Here is a 16543-nt window from a genome sequence, read left to right as displayed (position 1 = left end):
CAAGAGCAGCCACAGCAGCTCTCTGATTCTGGGAAGCAAAGGGTCGGAGAGCAAGTATATGGTTGCAAGGCTGCTGCTTAATCTGGGCACACAGCAATTATTCATACCACATGTGTGAAATCCACCTCACTGGTAGGCAAACATGGTTCCAGGAATGTATTCCTTCAGACAGAAGTTTCTTGTGTAAATCACACAGAATCACAGAATCACCGAGGTTGGAAGAGACCACAAAGATCACCAAGTTTTCAATCAGTAGAGTTTTAAAGCATGATAAATACTAGGTATCTTTTCTGACTGTTTTCAGACTCAGAGAGACCCACTGGAATTTAAAATAGGAAAAGGCAATTAGGCCAGATAGTCTGAACATGTCGTCTTGAGTGCAATCACACAGCACTTACAGGATGGCCAAGGGATCAGACTCAGCCAGCATGGATTTAGGAAGGGCAGGTCCTGCCTGACCAACCTGATCTCCTTCTATGATCAGGTGACCTGCCTGGTGGATGTGGGGAGGCCTGTGGATGTAGTCTACCTGGACCTCAGCAAGGCCTTTGACACTGTCCCCCATAGCAAACTGCTGGCCAAGCTGTCAGCCCATGGCTTGGACAGCAGCACACCGCATTGGTTTAGGGACTGGCTGGAGGGCTAAGCCCAGAGAGTGGTGGTGAATGGTGTCACATCCAGCTGGCAGCCAGTCACTAGTGGTGTGCCCCAAGGATCAGTGCTGGGCCCTGTGCTCTTTAATATCTTTATTGAAGATCTGGACAAGGGCATTGAGTCCATCATCAGTACATTTGCTGACCACACCAAGCTGGGGGCAGGAGTTGATCTGCTGGAGGGTAGAGAGGCTCTGCAGAGGGACCTCGACAGGCTGGACAGATGGGCAGAGTCCAACGGCATGAGATTTAACACTGGGTTCTGCACATTGACCACAACAACCCCATGCAGTGCTACAGGCTGGGGTCAGAGTGGCTGGAGAGCAGCCAGGCAGAGAGGGACCTAGGGGTGCTGGTTGACAGCTGGCTGAACATGAGCCTGCAGTGTGCCCAGGTGGCCCAGAGGGCCAATGGCATCCTGGCCTGCATCAGGAACAGTGTGGCCAGCAGGAGCAGGGAGGTCATTCTGCCCCTGTACACTGCACTGGTTAGGCCGCACCTTGAGTACTGTGTCCTGTTCTGGGCCCCTCAGTTTAGGAAGGATGTTGACTTGCTGGAACGTGTCCAGAGAAGGGCAACAAAGTTGGTGAGGGGTTTGGAACACAAACCCTATGAGGAGAGACTGAGGGAGCTGGGGTTGCTTAGGGGTGACTGTATTGCTTTCTACAACTACCTGAAGGGAGGTTGTAGACAGGCAGAGTTTCATCTCTTATCCCAGGCAACCAACACCAGAACAAGAGGACACAGTCTCAAGCTGCACCAGGGGAGGTTTAGGCTGGAGGTTAGGAGGAAGTTCTACACAGAGAGAGTGATTGCCCATTGGAATGGGCTGCCTGTGGAGGTGCTGGAGTCACCATCATTGGAGGTGTTCAGGAGGAGACTTGATAGTGTGCTTGGTTGCATGGGTTATTTGATTGGGTGGTGTTGGATGATAGGTTGGACACAATGATCTTGAAGGTCTCTTCCAACCTGGTCTATTCTATTCTATTCTATTCTGTTCTGTTCCGTTCCGTTCCGTTCCAGTATTCAGTATTCCTAAGGTTGGAAGAGACCTCAAAGATCATCGAGTCCAACCCGTCACCACAGACCACATGACTAGAGTAGGGAAGACACTACTGCCCACTGCAGCCTTGAACTCACGACCTTCCCATTAAGGGTCTGATGCACTACCAAGCTGAGCCACCCTGCTCCCCCATTCCATTCCATTCCATTCCATTCCATTCCATTCCATTCCATTCCATTCCACTCTGTGCCTGCCAATCATGGGCTGATATCCTAACATGACAGCAGTACTAGGTCTGATGTTAACATGGTAAATTGACTCATACCTCATTCCTCGGGATCTCATGCCCATATGCTGACAACCTTGAGCATGTTTTCAGGCCTAGATCAGTGGGCAGAAAATAGTTCATGTTCCTTTTGTTGTCTCTGTACCAGATAGGTGCACAGATCTCCAGAGAGGATAGGTTAATACATAAGTGTATCTTATTTTTTTAATAATATTTTTCCAGTCTGATCTAAAGACCGTGACTAATAGTTTCAGATACTGTACTAGTGTGAAATATTCAATATATTCTGAATCTAGATTTCTATTAACTTCTTTGCCCCATTCGGTGCTAATGCATGGTAATATGAAAGTTGCTTATTTTTAACTCTGAACCATCATTTTCTAATGAAGATATCCAAAATTAGGCTCCTGAAGTGATGCTCTGTGACCTAGATAAATTGGCCTGATTTTAAGGGTGATCTCCCATAATTCCCATGGAATTCAACAGCAGCAAGAGAAGTTCAGGTATTAATCAAGTCAATTAATTAGATTCCTGATTATGTATTCAGGATCCTAATTTAAGTATCTAAGACGGTTAATGTTCTGAAAGCTGCAACACAGTTTTTGAGTTCTGCATCTTTCTTTCAGATAAAGTCTCAGGCTTCATACAAAAATCATGACACTTGAAACTTAATCAGTCCTACTTCCTGTGCTTTTAACTTTTCTGTCACTGTGTGTTATAACAGGATATCTGTACGAGTGCCTCACCTAACATTTTTAAACAAAAAAAAAAAAAAAGTGTGAAAATTAGGATTAAATGCAGCTAAATAACATTAAAATCTGCAAATAGTTATTTACATTTCTAAATTAATTGAATTGTAATGTGTTCATTCTTGTCTCATGTAAGAGTAGTAGCAACTGATTGTCTGCTAGACTAGTTCCAAATGACAGGTCCATTAAGAACAGTAGTTCTAAATATATCTTTAATGGAGTGTGTGAATAAGGCAGCAAGGTTATACAGTTATCTGAAGGAGAGTGAAAGGTTGAAGGTTGGGTTTTCTTTCTTTTTAATTGTTTCTGCAAAGGAGTTCAGGTCGTGTAGATAGTTGGCTCTTGGAATTGTGTCCTTAGAGAGACTGGATCAGGATCCAGGGTGGCACTAGAGAAAAGCTGTAAAGAAAGCAAGAGAAGCAGGCATACCCAAGGTCTCTGTGATAATAACCAATTGCACTAAAATGTTGCCTGAGGTTTTGGGAACACAGGCACTTGTGGGACACTGCAGGATCTGAGAGAGAGGCTCAGAGGTAGGTCATTGTAATACTACCAGTGAAAGAAGAAACTATACAACGTACAATGAGAGTAACAAATTGAATTTCCTGCTGTCATATTCCCAAAAAGGGGACAAAAGAAGAGAAAATAATTTAAAAACAAATAAATAAACACAACAGCAAAACCAAACCAAACAGCCACAAAAGAAATCCCCAACTCACAACCAAGAAAGAATCATAGTCAAAGAGAATAAATTCTGACAGTGGAATCATGATGCAGACCAGAGTACAGCCTTTGACAAGGATCAGATAGGGGAAAATCCCTCCTTTTCATTCATCCAAATTGTGAGTTTTGCATTAAATGACTACACAATTGACAATGTCCTTTAAGTGCAAATGCTGAGCTTGACCATTAAAATGTCCTTGTCAGCATTGAATTGGAGTCAGCTAATGAACAAACAAGATGCTTTTCAAATGCTAATTCAGCAACTTTGCTGATTATACATACAAACCATTTAATCAAGGAACTAAAAATATTAGCTGGCATGTTTCATCCTGTTTGTAAAATGAAATATTAATTTCTAATTAAAATACGAGCTGAGAAATAATGTCTTGCTGCAGAAGTTAAATAATTTCAAATAAATAATAGAACATGTGGTCATTTTGCAGGCAGTTTGTACACAGTCCATCTTTTAAGAAAAACAAATTAACCATAATAATTATTTGTCAAGCTCCCATAATAACTACTCTCTGTCTCTAAAAAAAGACACTGAAATCACTTCAGATTATATGCTTTGTTGCTGGTTTCTAAAATGAACATGTCATCTATGTTGTGTCCTAACCATCTGAATTACAGTAGATTTTTTTTAACCCTTAACTGCTTCTGACTTGAAGGATTCCCAAAGTTCAGAATCAAAAGCAGAGTTTCATTGATTCATAGTTTAACCATAGCTACTCATAAGCCACTACCATTCCATGCCAGATTTATTATTAGTTTCAAGAATCTTCCAATGAAGTATTTTGCATAGAATCATAGAATGTATTTACTTGGGAGAGACCTTTTTAAAGGTCATGTAGTACAGTGTCCAACCCCACTGTAGTTAACAGGGACATCTTTAACTTGATCAAGGTACTTAGAGCTCCATCAAGCCTGTCCTTATCACAGTATTTTATCTGGGGAAGAATTTCTATAAGCTGGAAAGGCCTAATAATGATTTTCAAATTATCATCTAGTAGGTCAAATATCTTTAAAGCTTACTTGCTTCATGATGGATTTAATACCAAACATCTTCACTTGAATCACAGGATCATAGAATGTTAGGGGTTGGAAAGGACATCTAGAAATCATCTAATCCAACCCCCCTGTCAAAGCAACATCACACAAGAATGCATCCAGGTGGGTTTTGAAAGTCTCCAAAGGAAACTCCACAACATCTCTGGGCAGCCTGTTCCAGTGCTCTGTCACTTTCACTGTAAAGAAGTGTCTCCTCATGTTGAGGTAGAACCTCCTGTGATTCAGCTTATAACTGTTATTCCTTGTCCTGTTACTGGACACTACCAAAAGGAGCCTGACGCCCAGTCTTCAGATATTTATAGACATTGATAAGATCCCCTCCCAACTTTTTCTTCTCAAGACAAAACAGCCATAGTTTTCTGTCGTTCTTTGCAGGAGAGATGTTTAAGTCCCTTAATCATCCTTGTAGCTCTCTGTTGGAGGCTCTCCAGTAGGTCCTTATTTCTCTTGGACTGGGAACCCCAAAACTGGATACAGTATTCCAGGTGTGGTCTCACCAGGGCGTATGCACAGTAATGAATGCTTGAAATTTTATGTACTCTGTGGCAGTCATAGTCCCAGTTTGGTGCATGAATGAAGCCATGAAAAAGTTGGCACATAACAAGTCATGTATCTTTTCAAACCCTTTCAACAGATACTGAACTGTGTTATTGAATACAAGATACTGAAACTGAATTATCTCAAATAAGGACAGTTATTTTACTCTGTGGTTTTCCAGGCTATTAATTCCAAAGGACGGGAAATCAAAAAGAAGTAATCAGTAACCTTAAAACTTAACTTTCTTTTAATTTTTTTGTTATTTTACTTCAGTGTTGGACATTCTGAGAATTTTATTTCTCAAGCAGTGTATACATACAGAAAAGGTTTCAAATACCAAGTTGTAATCTTGTTCAGAGGAGAAAGAATCACAGCAAATCATACACATAGGACCATGAATCCTACTTTTTTTTTTCTCTAAGCAAAATTCCTTTTGAAGAATTTTAGCCCAGTGGGGAGAAATACAGATTCTTCAGGCCATAATGTCAAACCCTACAGAAGCTTTATTAGGCTGGTGAAATTCTGCCAAGCCTTCTATTTTAAGTGGATCTCTCCAGAACTGCATTTAACAGCGTATGCCAGACACATTAACTTGTAGAAGTTCTACACTTGTTACCCACTTTCCTGTTCTTCTTCCTGAGGCTATAAATACTTTCTGTGGACATGTATTCTTGCAACTTTTCAACTCTGTGATCAGATACTTTCAGCTCTCACTGATAGGAATTATAAATACAGGGGAACAATTTGTGTATATTGCAAACTTGTGGTGGTACAGAGCTACAACTTGACAGGGACAGCTTACATGAAGGAAGAGACAGCGCTGTTCTGAGGTGGCTGGCATGCAGAAAGTTGTTCATTGCCCTTAGGTGGTGCTTTATATTTCCCTTTGAGTCATTTCTTTTACTGTTAGCCAACACAAGAGACAGAGCAGGCTATGGAGATTTGTGGAGAAAGGGAAAAGGAACTTTTCCTGCACCAGTTTGCAGTCACCTACCTTCCACTCCAGTGGCACAATGCTGGCAAAGCCATGCTGCCATATGATGCAAAGACTTCCATTTACAGAATTACAGAATCAACAAGGCTGGAAAAGACCTCAGAGATCATCAAGTTCAACCTGTCACCCAACACCTCATGACTAACTAAACCATGGGTTCAAGTGCCATGTCCTATCATTTTTTGAACACCTCCAGGGATGGTGACTCCATCACCTCCCTGGGCAGCCCTTTTCAATGGTCAGTAACTCCTGTGAAGAACTTTCTCCTCACCTCAAGCCTAAACTTCCCCTGGCACAGCTTGAGACTGTGTCCTCTTGTTCTGCCTGAGAGAAGAGACCAACCCCCACCTGTCTACAACCACCCTTCAGGTAGTTGTAGACAGCAATAAGGTCTCCCCTGAGCCTCTTCTTCTCCAGGCTAAACAACCCCAGCTTCCTCAGCCTCTTCTTCTAAGGCTTGTGCTCAAGACCTCTCACCAGCCTCATTGCCCTTCTCTGGACATGTTCAAGTCTCAATATCCTTCTTAAACTGAGTGGCCCAGAACTGGACACAGTACTCAGGGTGTGGCCTAACCAGTGCTGAGTACAGGAGCACAATGGCTTCCCTGCTCCTGCTGGCCACGATGCAGCCAGGATGCCATTGGCCCTCTTGGCCACCTGGGCACCCTGCTGGCTCATGTTCAGCCAGATGTCAACCAGTACCCCAAGGTCTCTGCCTGGCCACTCTCCAGCCACTCTGACTCCAGCCTATAGCACTGCATGGGGTCATTGTGACCAAAGCGCAGCACCCAGCACTTGGACTGGTTAAATGCCATCATGTTGGACTCTGTGCATCTGTCCAGCCTGTCAAAGTCCCTCTTTAGACTCTTCTAAAGGCAAACAGGGCCTGTAGCATTACATATGATCTGGAAATGTTTGTGAATACACAATATCTCACCCCAATATGCTCTGCCTGCTTGTTCCAGCACTGCCACTCACAGACATCAGGCATGCCTAATCATTACATTCACTTGAGGCTTCAGCCAGCTGCTGGAAGATGAGTCTTCTCATCCGCTCCTTAACTTCTTTGGGTCACTAGAAAGTAGATCTAGGATGAAAGCTTTCTCTGTTCTCTTATGCTCAGGCACATTTGAACATGGCTTTGCCATCTCCCACTGTAAGCATGAGTTGTGCACATTGTCACTTGATGTTTACACCTTAAATCCAATTTTCCTGAAGTCATATAGTTGTGTGAGGGTGTGAATGTCCCTGGGGAGGACAGAAAGCTCAGGGAAGGAAAGTGACTTTCAGACTCTTGTATCTACTAAAAAACATGTGCAGACTGGGAAATACAGGAGCAGTTAGAGATCGGTTTCCTTTTGTTTTGCTCCCATGACACATGCCAGATGGGCTGGACCTGCAAGTTCAGACTTGGCACAGGGCTGGAAGTGCTGCTCATGTCCCTTTCTTCTGCCCACTGCCTAGTGACTCTGAGTTTCCCCCTACATTTGATTAGTGAGTCAGCAGCTTGTGCTGTCATTTCTCTTCACAATATTTCAGCTTCACTATGATACTGTTGTACTTGTTTACGCCAGTCTTATTCTAGAGTCTCTGACACAAAGCTCTTAAAGCCCTTGTGTGCTTACATTACTTGATAGGGAGAACCATGAAAGTAAATGTAATTAAAATCTTTCCCCACTTCTCCTGACACATGAAGAGAGACAGAAGGAAGACACTTCTTTCTGAACACTAAATAGTAATGTAGCACCCTCATGAAAACAGCCCAGGAAGCTGAACTCACTGATGGTACATAGTAGGTATAAAAAGGGGTTAGACATCTGAATTTAAGAATATCTGTGCCTTGATGGCAGAATTAATATTTTGGCTTCCTATAGCCATTAAGTTGAAATGTGTAAAAGATATTTTGGAAGAGTAAGTAAGCAAGTAAAAAAAAAAAAACCTTTAAAATTCAGTATAAACTTATCCCAGGAGAAGGTTCATTGTTTGACTGACTTTGTTAGTAAAAATAAATAACTTGCTGTATACAAATGCTGCTGCAATCAGCATCCTGTTAATGCCTTAGAGAATTCTAGTGCAAGTCTTTGAGGAACTTCTGCTGAATGCCCAGCTTTTGAGGGACTTTCACTTCTCTGTCTAGTTTTATGCAAGAATGCTAATCCAAATTAAAAACAACCTTCACCAGATGTAACAAAGCAGAAGAATCTGGGAGACCCATAGATTCCCCTGTGCTCAGAAAGAAAATAGCAGGGTATCTCAATGGGTAACTGTCACTGTATCCTAGTTTTATAGGAAAATATATCAAATATAATTGCAGGAATTTAATCTCTTTGCCTGGGGAAATAAAAAACATTTGAAGAATGGAAGTGAAGTCTTTCTGATTTAATGACATCCTGAAAATGAACTCTGCAATGCTGTGAACTCCATTTATTGCTTCATGAGTACTGTAAGATGTCAAATCTTTATCAGCATGTTTGAAATCTAGTATAGAACCCATATATTGTAAGGTAATCCTTCCTTTTAGCTGCCCCGGAGAAAGCTGCTTCCTCTCTTCTTGCCAAAGGGCAGAGCAGCCTTCAATTCTACATAAAGTGCTGAATTATTTTACATGGACTGGTGATGATGCTCAGGAGGATGTTAGGGAACGATCCATTTTCTTAAATAATAGATCTTTTTCACACTTACCTGACAAACAGAGTAGCTTCATCCAGTCAAATAAATAGTTCACTTAAAATGGGAATTGAATTACCTGTTTTATCTTGTGTCTTTTTGATATCTTTTCTACTATCCACCCTGTATGTCCTATTTCTCTCTTTTAATGTATTTATCTGTCTCTTGTACTTGCCTCCCTGCTGTACAGAGCAGATATCAAAGCAGGAAGTTAAGGGGCAACCATTACACTTATGGTCCAGTTTCGTTTGAGATCACTATAACAAATGTTTTCCTTGGAGCAGAAGCCATACAAGCAACAATAACTTAGAAGGATGGGATTATTTATTACAGGTTGAATGAAGCATTTATTATGGTCTGTGACAAATTTTTCAGCTTATCATTCAATTTCATGAAAATTGCAAGTAGTTCTGTAAATAAGATTGAAACAAACTGTTTTTTCTTATCCTCTTTTTGCTTAGAAAAATATAATCACAAAATTTAAATTGTTTTCCCGCAGGTTGTTTGCGGCCACAGTAGCTACCCCACAGTAGCTACCCCACATTAGCTACCACACAGAGGCAGCAAGGTCATTGAGATGGCCCACAATTAGTGCAGGCTGCAGCTCTGATATACAATTCTGTATTCTGATCACCAAGTAGCATTTCCTGGCCTTTTCCTCACAAGCAGTCAGCTACAGCTGGAATTGCCTAGAAAACAGTCTTCTGAAAACACAACTTCAGTAATTCATAGTATCATAGTATCATAATATCAGTCAGGGTTGGAAGGGACCACAAGGATCATCTAGTTCCAACCCCCCTGCCATGGGCAGGGACACCCCACACTAGATCAGGCTGGCCAGAGCCTCATCCAGCCTGGTCTTAGACACCTCCAGGGATGGGGCCCCAACCACCCCCCTGGACAACCCATTTCAGGGCTTCACCACTCTCATGGTGAAGAACCTCCTCCTCACATCCAGCCTGAATCTCCCCACTTCCAGCTTCATCCCATTCCCCCTAGTCCTATCACTACCTGAGATCCTGAGAAGTCCCTCCCCAGCCCTCTTGTAGGCCCCCTTCAGATACTGGAAGGCCACAATTAGGTCACCTCGGAACCTTCTCCAGACTGAACAGCCCCAACTCCTTCAGTCTGTCCTCATAGGAGAGGTGCTCCAGCCCTCTGATCATCCTTGTGGCCCTTCTCTGGACACGTTCCAGCACGTCCATATTCCTCTTGTAATAGGGGCTCCAGAACTGGACACAGTACTCCAGGTGGGGTCTCACCAGAGCTGAGTAGAGGGGGAGGATCACCTCCCTTGACCTGCTGGCCACACTTCTCCTGATGCAGCTCAGGATCTGATTGGCTTTGCGGGCTGCAAGTGCACACTGAGAGCTCATGTTGAGCTTTTTGTCCACCAGCACCCCCAAGTCTCTCTCCTCAGGGCTGCTTTCCAGCCAGTCACTGGCCAGCCTGGATTTGTGCCTGGGATTGCCTCAACCCAGATGCAGGACCCTTATAAATCTTGGGCTAAAAGAGGTGGATGCTTGGAAGTTTTCATATTGAGTAGCTGACCTGTTGCCTGTGACTTACATTTGTACATAACAAGTGCAGTGGTGAGGACAAAAGTCCTCTTTACTCTATCCAGAGGTGAACATTTCATTTAGCCATACAATATGAATGAATAAAATGCACTTGTAATTAAGAATGTGATACGAAGAGAAAAAAGCCAGCTAGTGCACTGGGCTTGAACACACGATCTTTATATAATTACACTTAGAGACATTGTAATCTGTGTTATTTTGCAGTGTCTTAAAGTGAAATTGTTAAATTATCTTGTTTTCTTTCTTTCTTGTTAGATAAAGCAAAAGATGTAATAAATAGAATGTAAGAGGCAGTGAGCTAGCAGTTTATGTAAAATATCTGAATCAATAATGGCAAATGAGTTAAAATAAGTTAAATCCTTTGCAAAACTTATTTCATAGAATCTCAGTTTGTTATGGTTATTCAGAGGATTACCTATTGCTAAGTAAAATGGAAAATAAAAACAAAAGTTCCAGGAACCAGTGACAAAACAGAAATGTAAAATTGATTGCAGTTTGTCTCCTGTGTGTCCTGTAATTAGATAGTTAATCATTCAAATAAAAATGTTCTAAGTTATATAAAAAGCAAAATATCATAATATCCTCCCACTAAAATCACAGTAAGATAAGTCTGTTCATCATCTTTTATGTGTGATTTGGTTGCCAAAGTCACTTTTAGTTCTTACTTATTGGGATGCTGATTAGACATGATGGATGACTTCAGAATGTTGCCTTCTGCCCTGCTTCTTGCAAGACTCTATGACACAAATTTGTTGGGGTGAAAGTTTGTCAAGTCTTCTCTAACATGAGGCACTGCAAGATATGTGACTTCCATTGCTTTCCAAGGACATGTGTCAATTGCATATGTCTACACAAACTCATACAGAGCCAGATGGGCACATTTGCTTAGAGTTGTTGGAGGTTCTTTTGTTCTGTTGGTTTTTAAATGTAATTCAGATAGAAAAGACCTACAGTCTAGTCCAACTGCCTGAACACTTCAGCACTGATCAAAAAAGACTGCTATGCATTGTTCAAATGCCTCCAAATGTCCAAATGCCTTCAGATGTCCAAATGCCCAAATGCCAACAGTGAGAGGCTTGGGGCATCAACCACCTCTCTAGGAAGCCTGTTTGACTCCTTGTGGTTAAGCCAGTATAAACTGGGACTGAAGAAGAACATAGGAAATCTGCCTCCACAGTTTCACCAATGCATATGGACATTTGCTGTAAGCCTGGTACCACTTTACTAGTTCAGGGTGTAGCAACTTCTCTGACACCTGACATTATGCAGGGAGATGCCACTTTACTATTTGGTGTAATTATGTGCTGAGTTGTTACACACACAGCCCAAGGATGGGAGAGTGGAAGTTAGCCCTGATTGTGTTTCCAGGTTTATTTATTTATTTATTTTCTTAAATGAGCATTCATATTGAATTTAACCAGCATCACCCACAAAGCATATCAATTTGGGCATTTTCTAAAACCTTTAGTCTTCTGTCAGAGCAACTAGAACGGTTGATAGCTCTCATAACAGTTGCTAACTGGACCAAAATAGCAAAATCTCTTTTTATGTGGCCTTGACTATTTGGCAGATAACAGTTAGCATCAAGCCATGATTTTATGTGCCCATTCCAGATGAAACATTATCATTGATAACAATTTTATTTAACAGACTTTGGATTTTTATTCTAATCAAGATTCATCTGTGAACAGACTGTGCTCTTTATCAAATGTCTGTGTTTGCTCAAAATTTATCACTTGGTTAGGTATTGATCAGATTCCCCAACCTAAATGTTTTTACATCTCTTCCCATCTCAATTTCCTTCCTTCCTTCCTTCCCTATGCTTTCTGTGGACTGCAAACAAACAATCCCCTGTGTTTAATTTCTTATTGAATATTAACATAGACTTCTCCAATTTTTATACATGAAAATGTAATATTTTCTAGCCATAATTTCAATTTATCAGTAGAATTTGCACAAGTAACCGCTCTGCTCTTAAAAATCCTGTCCGTCCAACATGAACTTCACAGCTAAAGCACCAGACTAAGTTAATGGTTGGTTATGTTCAGGACTGTCTAAGCATCTAGCTGAAGGTAATATTAGATGTGAGGCACGTTATGGTAAAGACTCACAGAGAGATTCATGGAATTTCAGACGGTCCTCTCTTCCTTCTCCCTCTACTTAGGTATTAGTTTTAGCAGTGCTAGGAGTACTTTTCAGTTGTGTGCAGCCAGAGCATGGTCTTTGGTTTTTTTCAGTTTAGTTGTTGTTTGTTTGCTTTAGTAGTATATGTGTGTACATACCCTTCTCCCTTTTCAGCTTTAAGATTGACTGGCAGAAACAAAGACTAAATCCAAGACTGCGATAAGATAGAATGACCCAGACTATTAAGGAATTAAAATTAAATCATTAAAGGAAGATTAGCATTGAATCCAATAATAACAATTAAAAAAAACCCAAAACACTATGGAATTTAGGACACCTGATTTCTTCAAGGTCATTCAAAAGAGTAGAAACCTAATTTGAGTGGCTTTAATTAATCCAGTACTTGCACAGCTTCCAAATTTTCTTTGCTTAGTGAAAATAAAGGTCTCTAAACCATTTTAAAAAAGGGGAAAAAAAGCAGCTAACAAAATACTTTTCTGTTTTTAATGTTAATAAACCCTAGTGTTCAAATTAGGCTTCATAGATCAAGGGTTTTTTTTTTTTTCCAGAGGGTAAGAGGAAGAAAGAATAAAAGTTTCACAGTTCAGAATTCTGCTTTGCCCTTTGTAACACTTCAAAGAGCTACTGAGGAGAGAAAAAGCCCCATAACAAATATTATAGTTCTTGCATTTGTCCTATGAAAACTTAACTGAACATTAACTGCCTCTGTTTTGTCTCCGACTTAACATAGTTGTGTGATTCATTTGTTTTAGAAACCCCACACATTTCTTACTGATCACTATAAATGAACTTTTATAAGCTCAATTGCATGCATATATTGATAATTCACAATGATGAAAATCAGATAAAATGGATTTTGACTCTAGGATGCTAAGTTGAGGTAAAACATGAGAAGGTCTCTTCTCTCTAGCAACCAGCACCAGAACAAGAGGACATAGTCTCAAGCTGCACCAGGGGAAGTTTAGACTCGAGGTGAGGAGAAAGTTGTTCACTGAGAAAATCATTTGTCATTGGAATGGGCTGCCCAGGGAGGTGGTGGAGTCACCGTCCATGGAGGTGTTCCAGAGGGGATTGGACATGGCACTTGGTGCCATGGTCTAGTCATGAGGTTGGTGGTGATAGGTTGGACTTGATGATCTTTGATGTCTCTTCCAACCTTGGTGATACTGTGATACAGTGATACTGTGAAGGTGTTTAAGAAAAGGCTGGATGACACACTTAGTGTCATGGTCTAGTTGATTAGTTAGGATTGGGTGATCAGTTGGACTTGATGATCTTGGAGGTCTCTTCCAGTCTGGTTGATTCTGTGATTCTCATGCTGGACTTATTGGAAAATATCTTATTTGTAGATATGAATGTTTATATTGCTTATCTGTAGACAATTCATTACCATATAATGCATTAATTCCAAGAGACTGATCAGCAGATAAAATACAGCTAGATACAGCACGTAACCATATTCAGGCAACAGATGTCAATACCATGCTGCACATGCTATATGCAGTATATACTTAAGTGAGGGTACATGTAGTAGGCAAATATTCTGTCAGTTTACATGAAAGGTTTCTATTCTTTCTGTGTTTCTGAACATGAATCTGAATGGCATTGGCTTCATGAGATTGGACTGGGAGCTATGAACTTTGTCCTGAAAAGAAAGGGGCATTTATGTTGCCTCTGGGAAATATTTCTCCAGCTGCGCCTTGTTTAATTGTGCTGGTGGTGAATGTATGGACAGCAGTGAGAGGAGCATGTGTACTCACTCAGTCATATTTTCACAAGGCTTTTTAATTGACGTCACAACTGTTTGCCATGTTCAGAACATCTGGGAGTTGATGAAGATGGGAGTTGATGATGAGAGTTGATGAAGCAAGACTTTTTTGCCCAGTTTCAGTTAATGTCCTGTGCAAGGAAGACCCAGATAAAGAAACCTAGACACACCTGCCTTTGGGAGCTCTGCTATCCGATTGAATTCCTAGATGACATTTCTGAATTGTAGGATAAACAAGTTGAGATGACCTACCAAATCAGACATTCTTCCAAAGATAAATGTAAGGATGGTCTTCATGATTTGATATGAAATCCATATCATATTTACATTAGGGGAAGGAATTATTTTTAACTGGAAAGTTTCAGTGAACTTGTAGGTTTTCTGCTTTTCTTTGTGTTAAAATGACAAGTATCTTCCCCAACCTGGATTTGAGAAGTGTCAGTTAACACCTAGTCTCTCACACATCCTACTTCCCTAACATAGACAAGGTGTCACTTAGACAAAGTAACAGAGTCTGGATTGCAAATCCCTGTTAAACACTGAGCAATGTGGGAGGCCTACAGATAAAAGCATCTTGCAGTTAGAAACATATTGCAATGTATGGGAAGGAAACAACATGGGGAATTTTCTTCTGCTCTCACAGGACCCCTGCAGAACACATCCACTGTGTCTCAAGGTCAGCACTGACACTGCAGCAGTTCATGATGGGAAGTGGGGAAATGGCCCAGGACCCACTAGGGTCTAATGTGAATTGTAATCACAAATGTCACCTTTGGGCAGCACTCGCACATCAGGCAATCAGAACTAAAATCTACACGTGTGGAAAGCCTTCACTGCCACATTGTTTCTCATCAATGAACAGAGACTTGAATGTCTGCATGATGTAATTATATAAAAAGTCTTTCAGTTTTATGAACTTCACTTGACTTTCTGTAGTAATCCTAAACAGGCATATCTAATCCTACTTTTAGCTGAAATTATTATGTCTGATAACTTGAGAAGTAATTCTAAAATAGGTTGCTTGCTGTAAAGGACATTGCTGTCTTGGCCCTTATAAACATGAGATTTCAAAATATAGAAATAAAAATAAAATCTTCAAATATGACAAAAAGTAAAATGTAAAATTGCTGTTAAAAATTGTTCTAGCTTCATTTCGATGCCGGGCTGTTTAACTGTTGTTAGCATAAATAATATTGTGGTATGACAAGGAAAAGTTCCAAAAAGAACAAATTAAAGCTGACAATTTGATTAAACTGGTGCTTTCTCATGAGGCAAGCCACTTCCAAGGCATTTCAATGAAGTTTAAAAAAAATTAATTAAAATCCCTGGTTGGCACCTTGCTCATGCTTCTAAAACATTATAAGAGAAATGAGAAAATTCATTTTTATATCTCATTGATTTTTCATATTATAATGTTATTTCACCTTTGTTTATAACAACATTTCCCCCCCTCCTCCCCTTCCTTATTATTGCAGGCAATGAAAGCCTAGAAGAAAATTATGTGCAGGACAGTAAAATGGGATTTGTTATCAATGCTATATATGCTATGGCTCACGGGCTACAAAATATGCATCATTCCCTTTGCCCAGGACATATTGGGCTGTGTGATGCTATGAAGCCTATTGATGGCAGCAAGCTCCTGGAGTTTCTCCTCAAATCTTCATTCATTGGTGTTTCTGGAGAAGAAGTTTGGTTTGATGAAAAGGGAGATGCTCCTGGAAGGTAAAAAGATATTTTATCTCAACTAACTAAACCAGATATTGAGAGGGAGAAATGTTGATGGGTTTGACAACAGAGACTTGTTTGGCTGTTTTACTGAAGCATGCAGGGTATGAGATATAAATGGAGTTATCATTCTGTGATTCTGTGATTAATCTTACCAATATGTAGGAATAGCACTTGTAACACATGATACAGTTATAGCTACAGCTTTTATATGACAGGAATTACAGTACAGCCTGTAAAATTTCTAGAGTTTCAGGAGAGGTAAACCCTTTTGTCTCACAGACTTCTGGTGTCCGAAGTACCACTGGGACTAAGCAGCAGGGTTTTATTGTGTATAAAGCCTAATACAAGTGACTGGAACTTTAACAAAACATTTGTTTGCTAAGTCTTTGAAGGTATGGCTGCAGAGCACTTCCTTTTCCAATAGAGAAGCCATGTTGTATCCTTGCCAGAGACTATTTAGTTCTGCTTGGTGAACTTCTGTGTGCTCTGCTTAATGTGTTTCACTCCAAATAAGATCACCTGTCCCAGAGTTCCATCTGTGGTAGCTGCTACTGTCTGCCTCTCCCTAGCACACACAGTATGCACCACAACTTTGTGGACTTGGATGTCACCTTTGTTTCTCTTCCAGGAGCCAAATGACAG

At 40.7% G+C, this 16543-nt stretch overlaps 1 protein-coding gene across 1 annotated transcript in view; it reads left to right on the top strand.

The window, feature by feature from the left end:
* GRM1 (glutamate metabotropic receptor 1) overlaps window positions 1–16543 on the top strand; it is a 194772-nt gene that overhangs the window by 133391 nt on the left and 44838 nt on the right. Inside the window, 1 exon segment of the mRNA XM_068152423.1 lies at window positions 15649–15895. Within this exon segment, the coding sequence (XP_068008524.1) occupies window positions 15649–15895 (247 nt within the window).

The sequence above is a fragment of the Melanerpes formicivorus genome, unplaced genomic scaffold (genome assembly GCF_026170545.1).
Source record: "Melanerpes formicivorus ecotype bairdi unplaced genomic scaffold, bMelFor1.0.p_v2 SCAF_2, whole genome shotgun sequence".
In the NCBI taxonomy this organism is placed as follows: domain Eukaryota; kingdom Metazoa; phylum Chordata; class Aves; order Piciformes; family Picidae; genus Melanerpes; species Melanerpes formicivorus.
The sequence above is the reverse complement of the archived record's forward strand: the minus strand, read 5'-3'. Positions and strand labels throughout refer to the sequence as shown.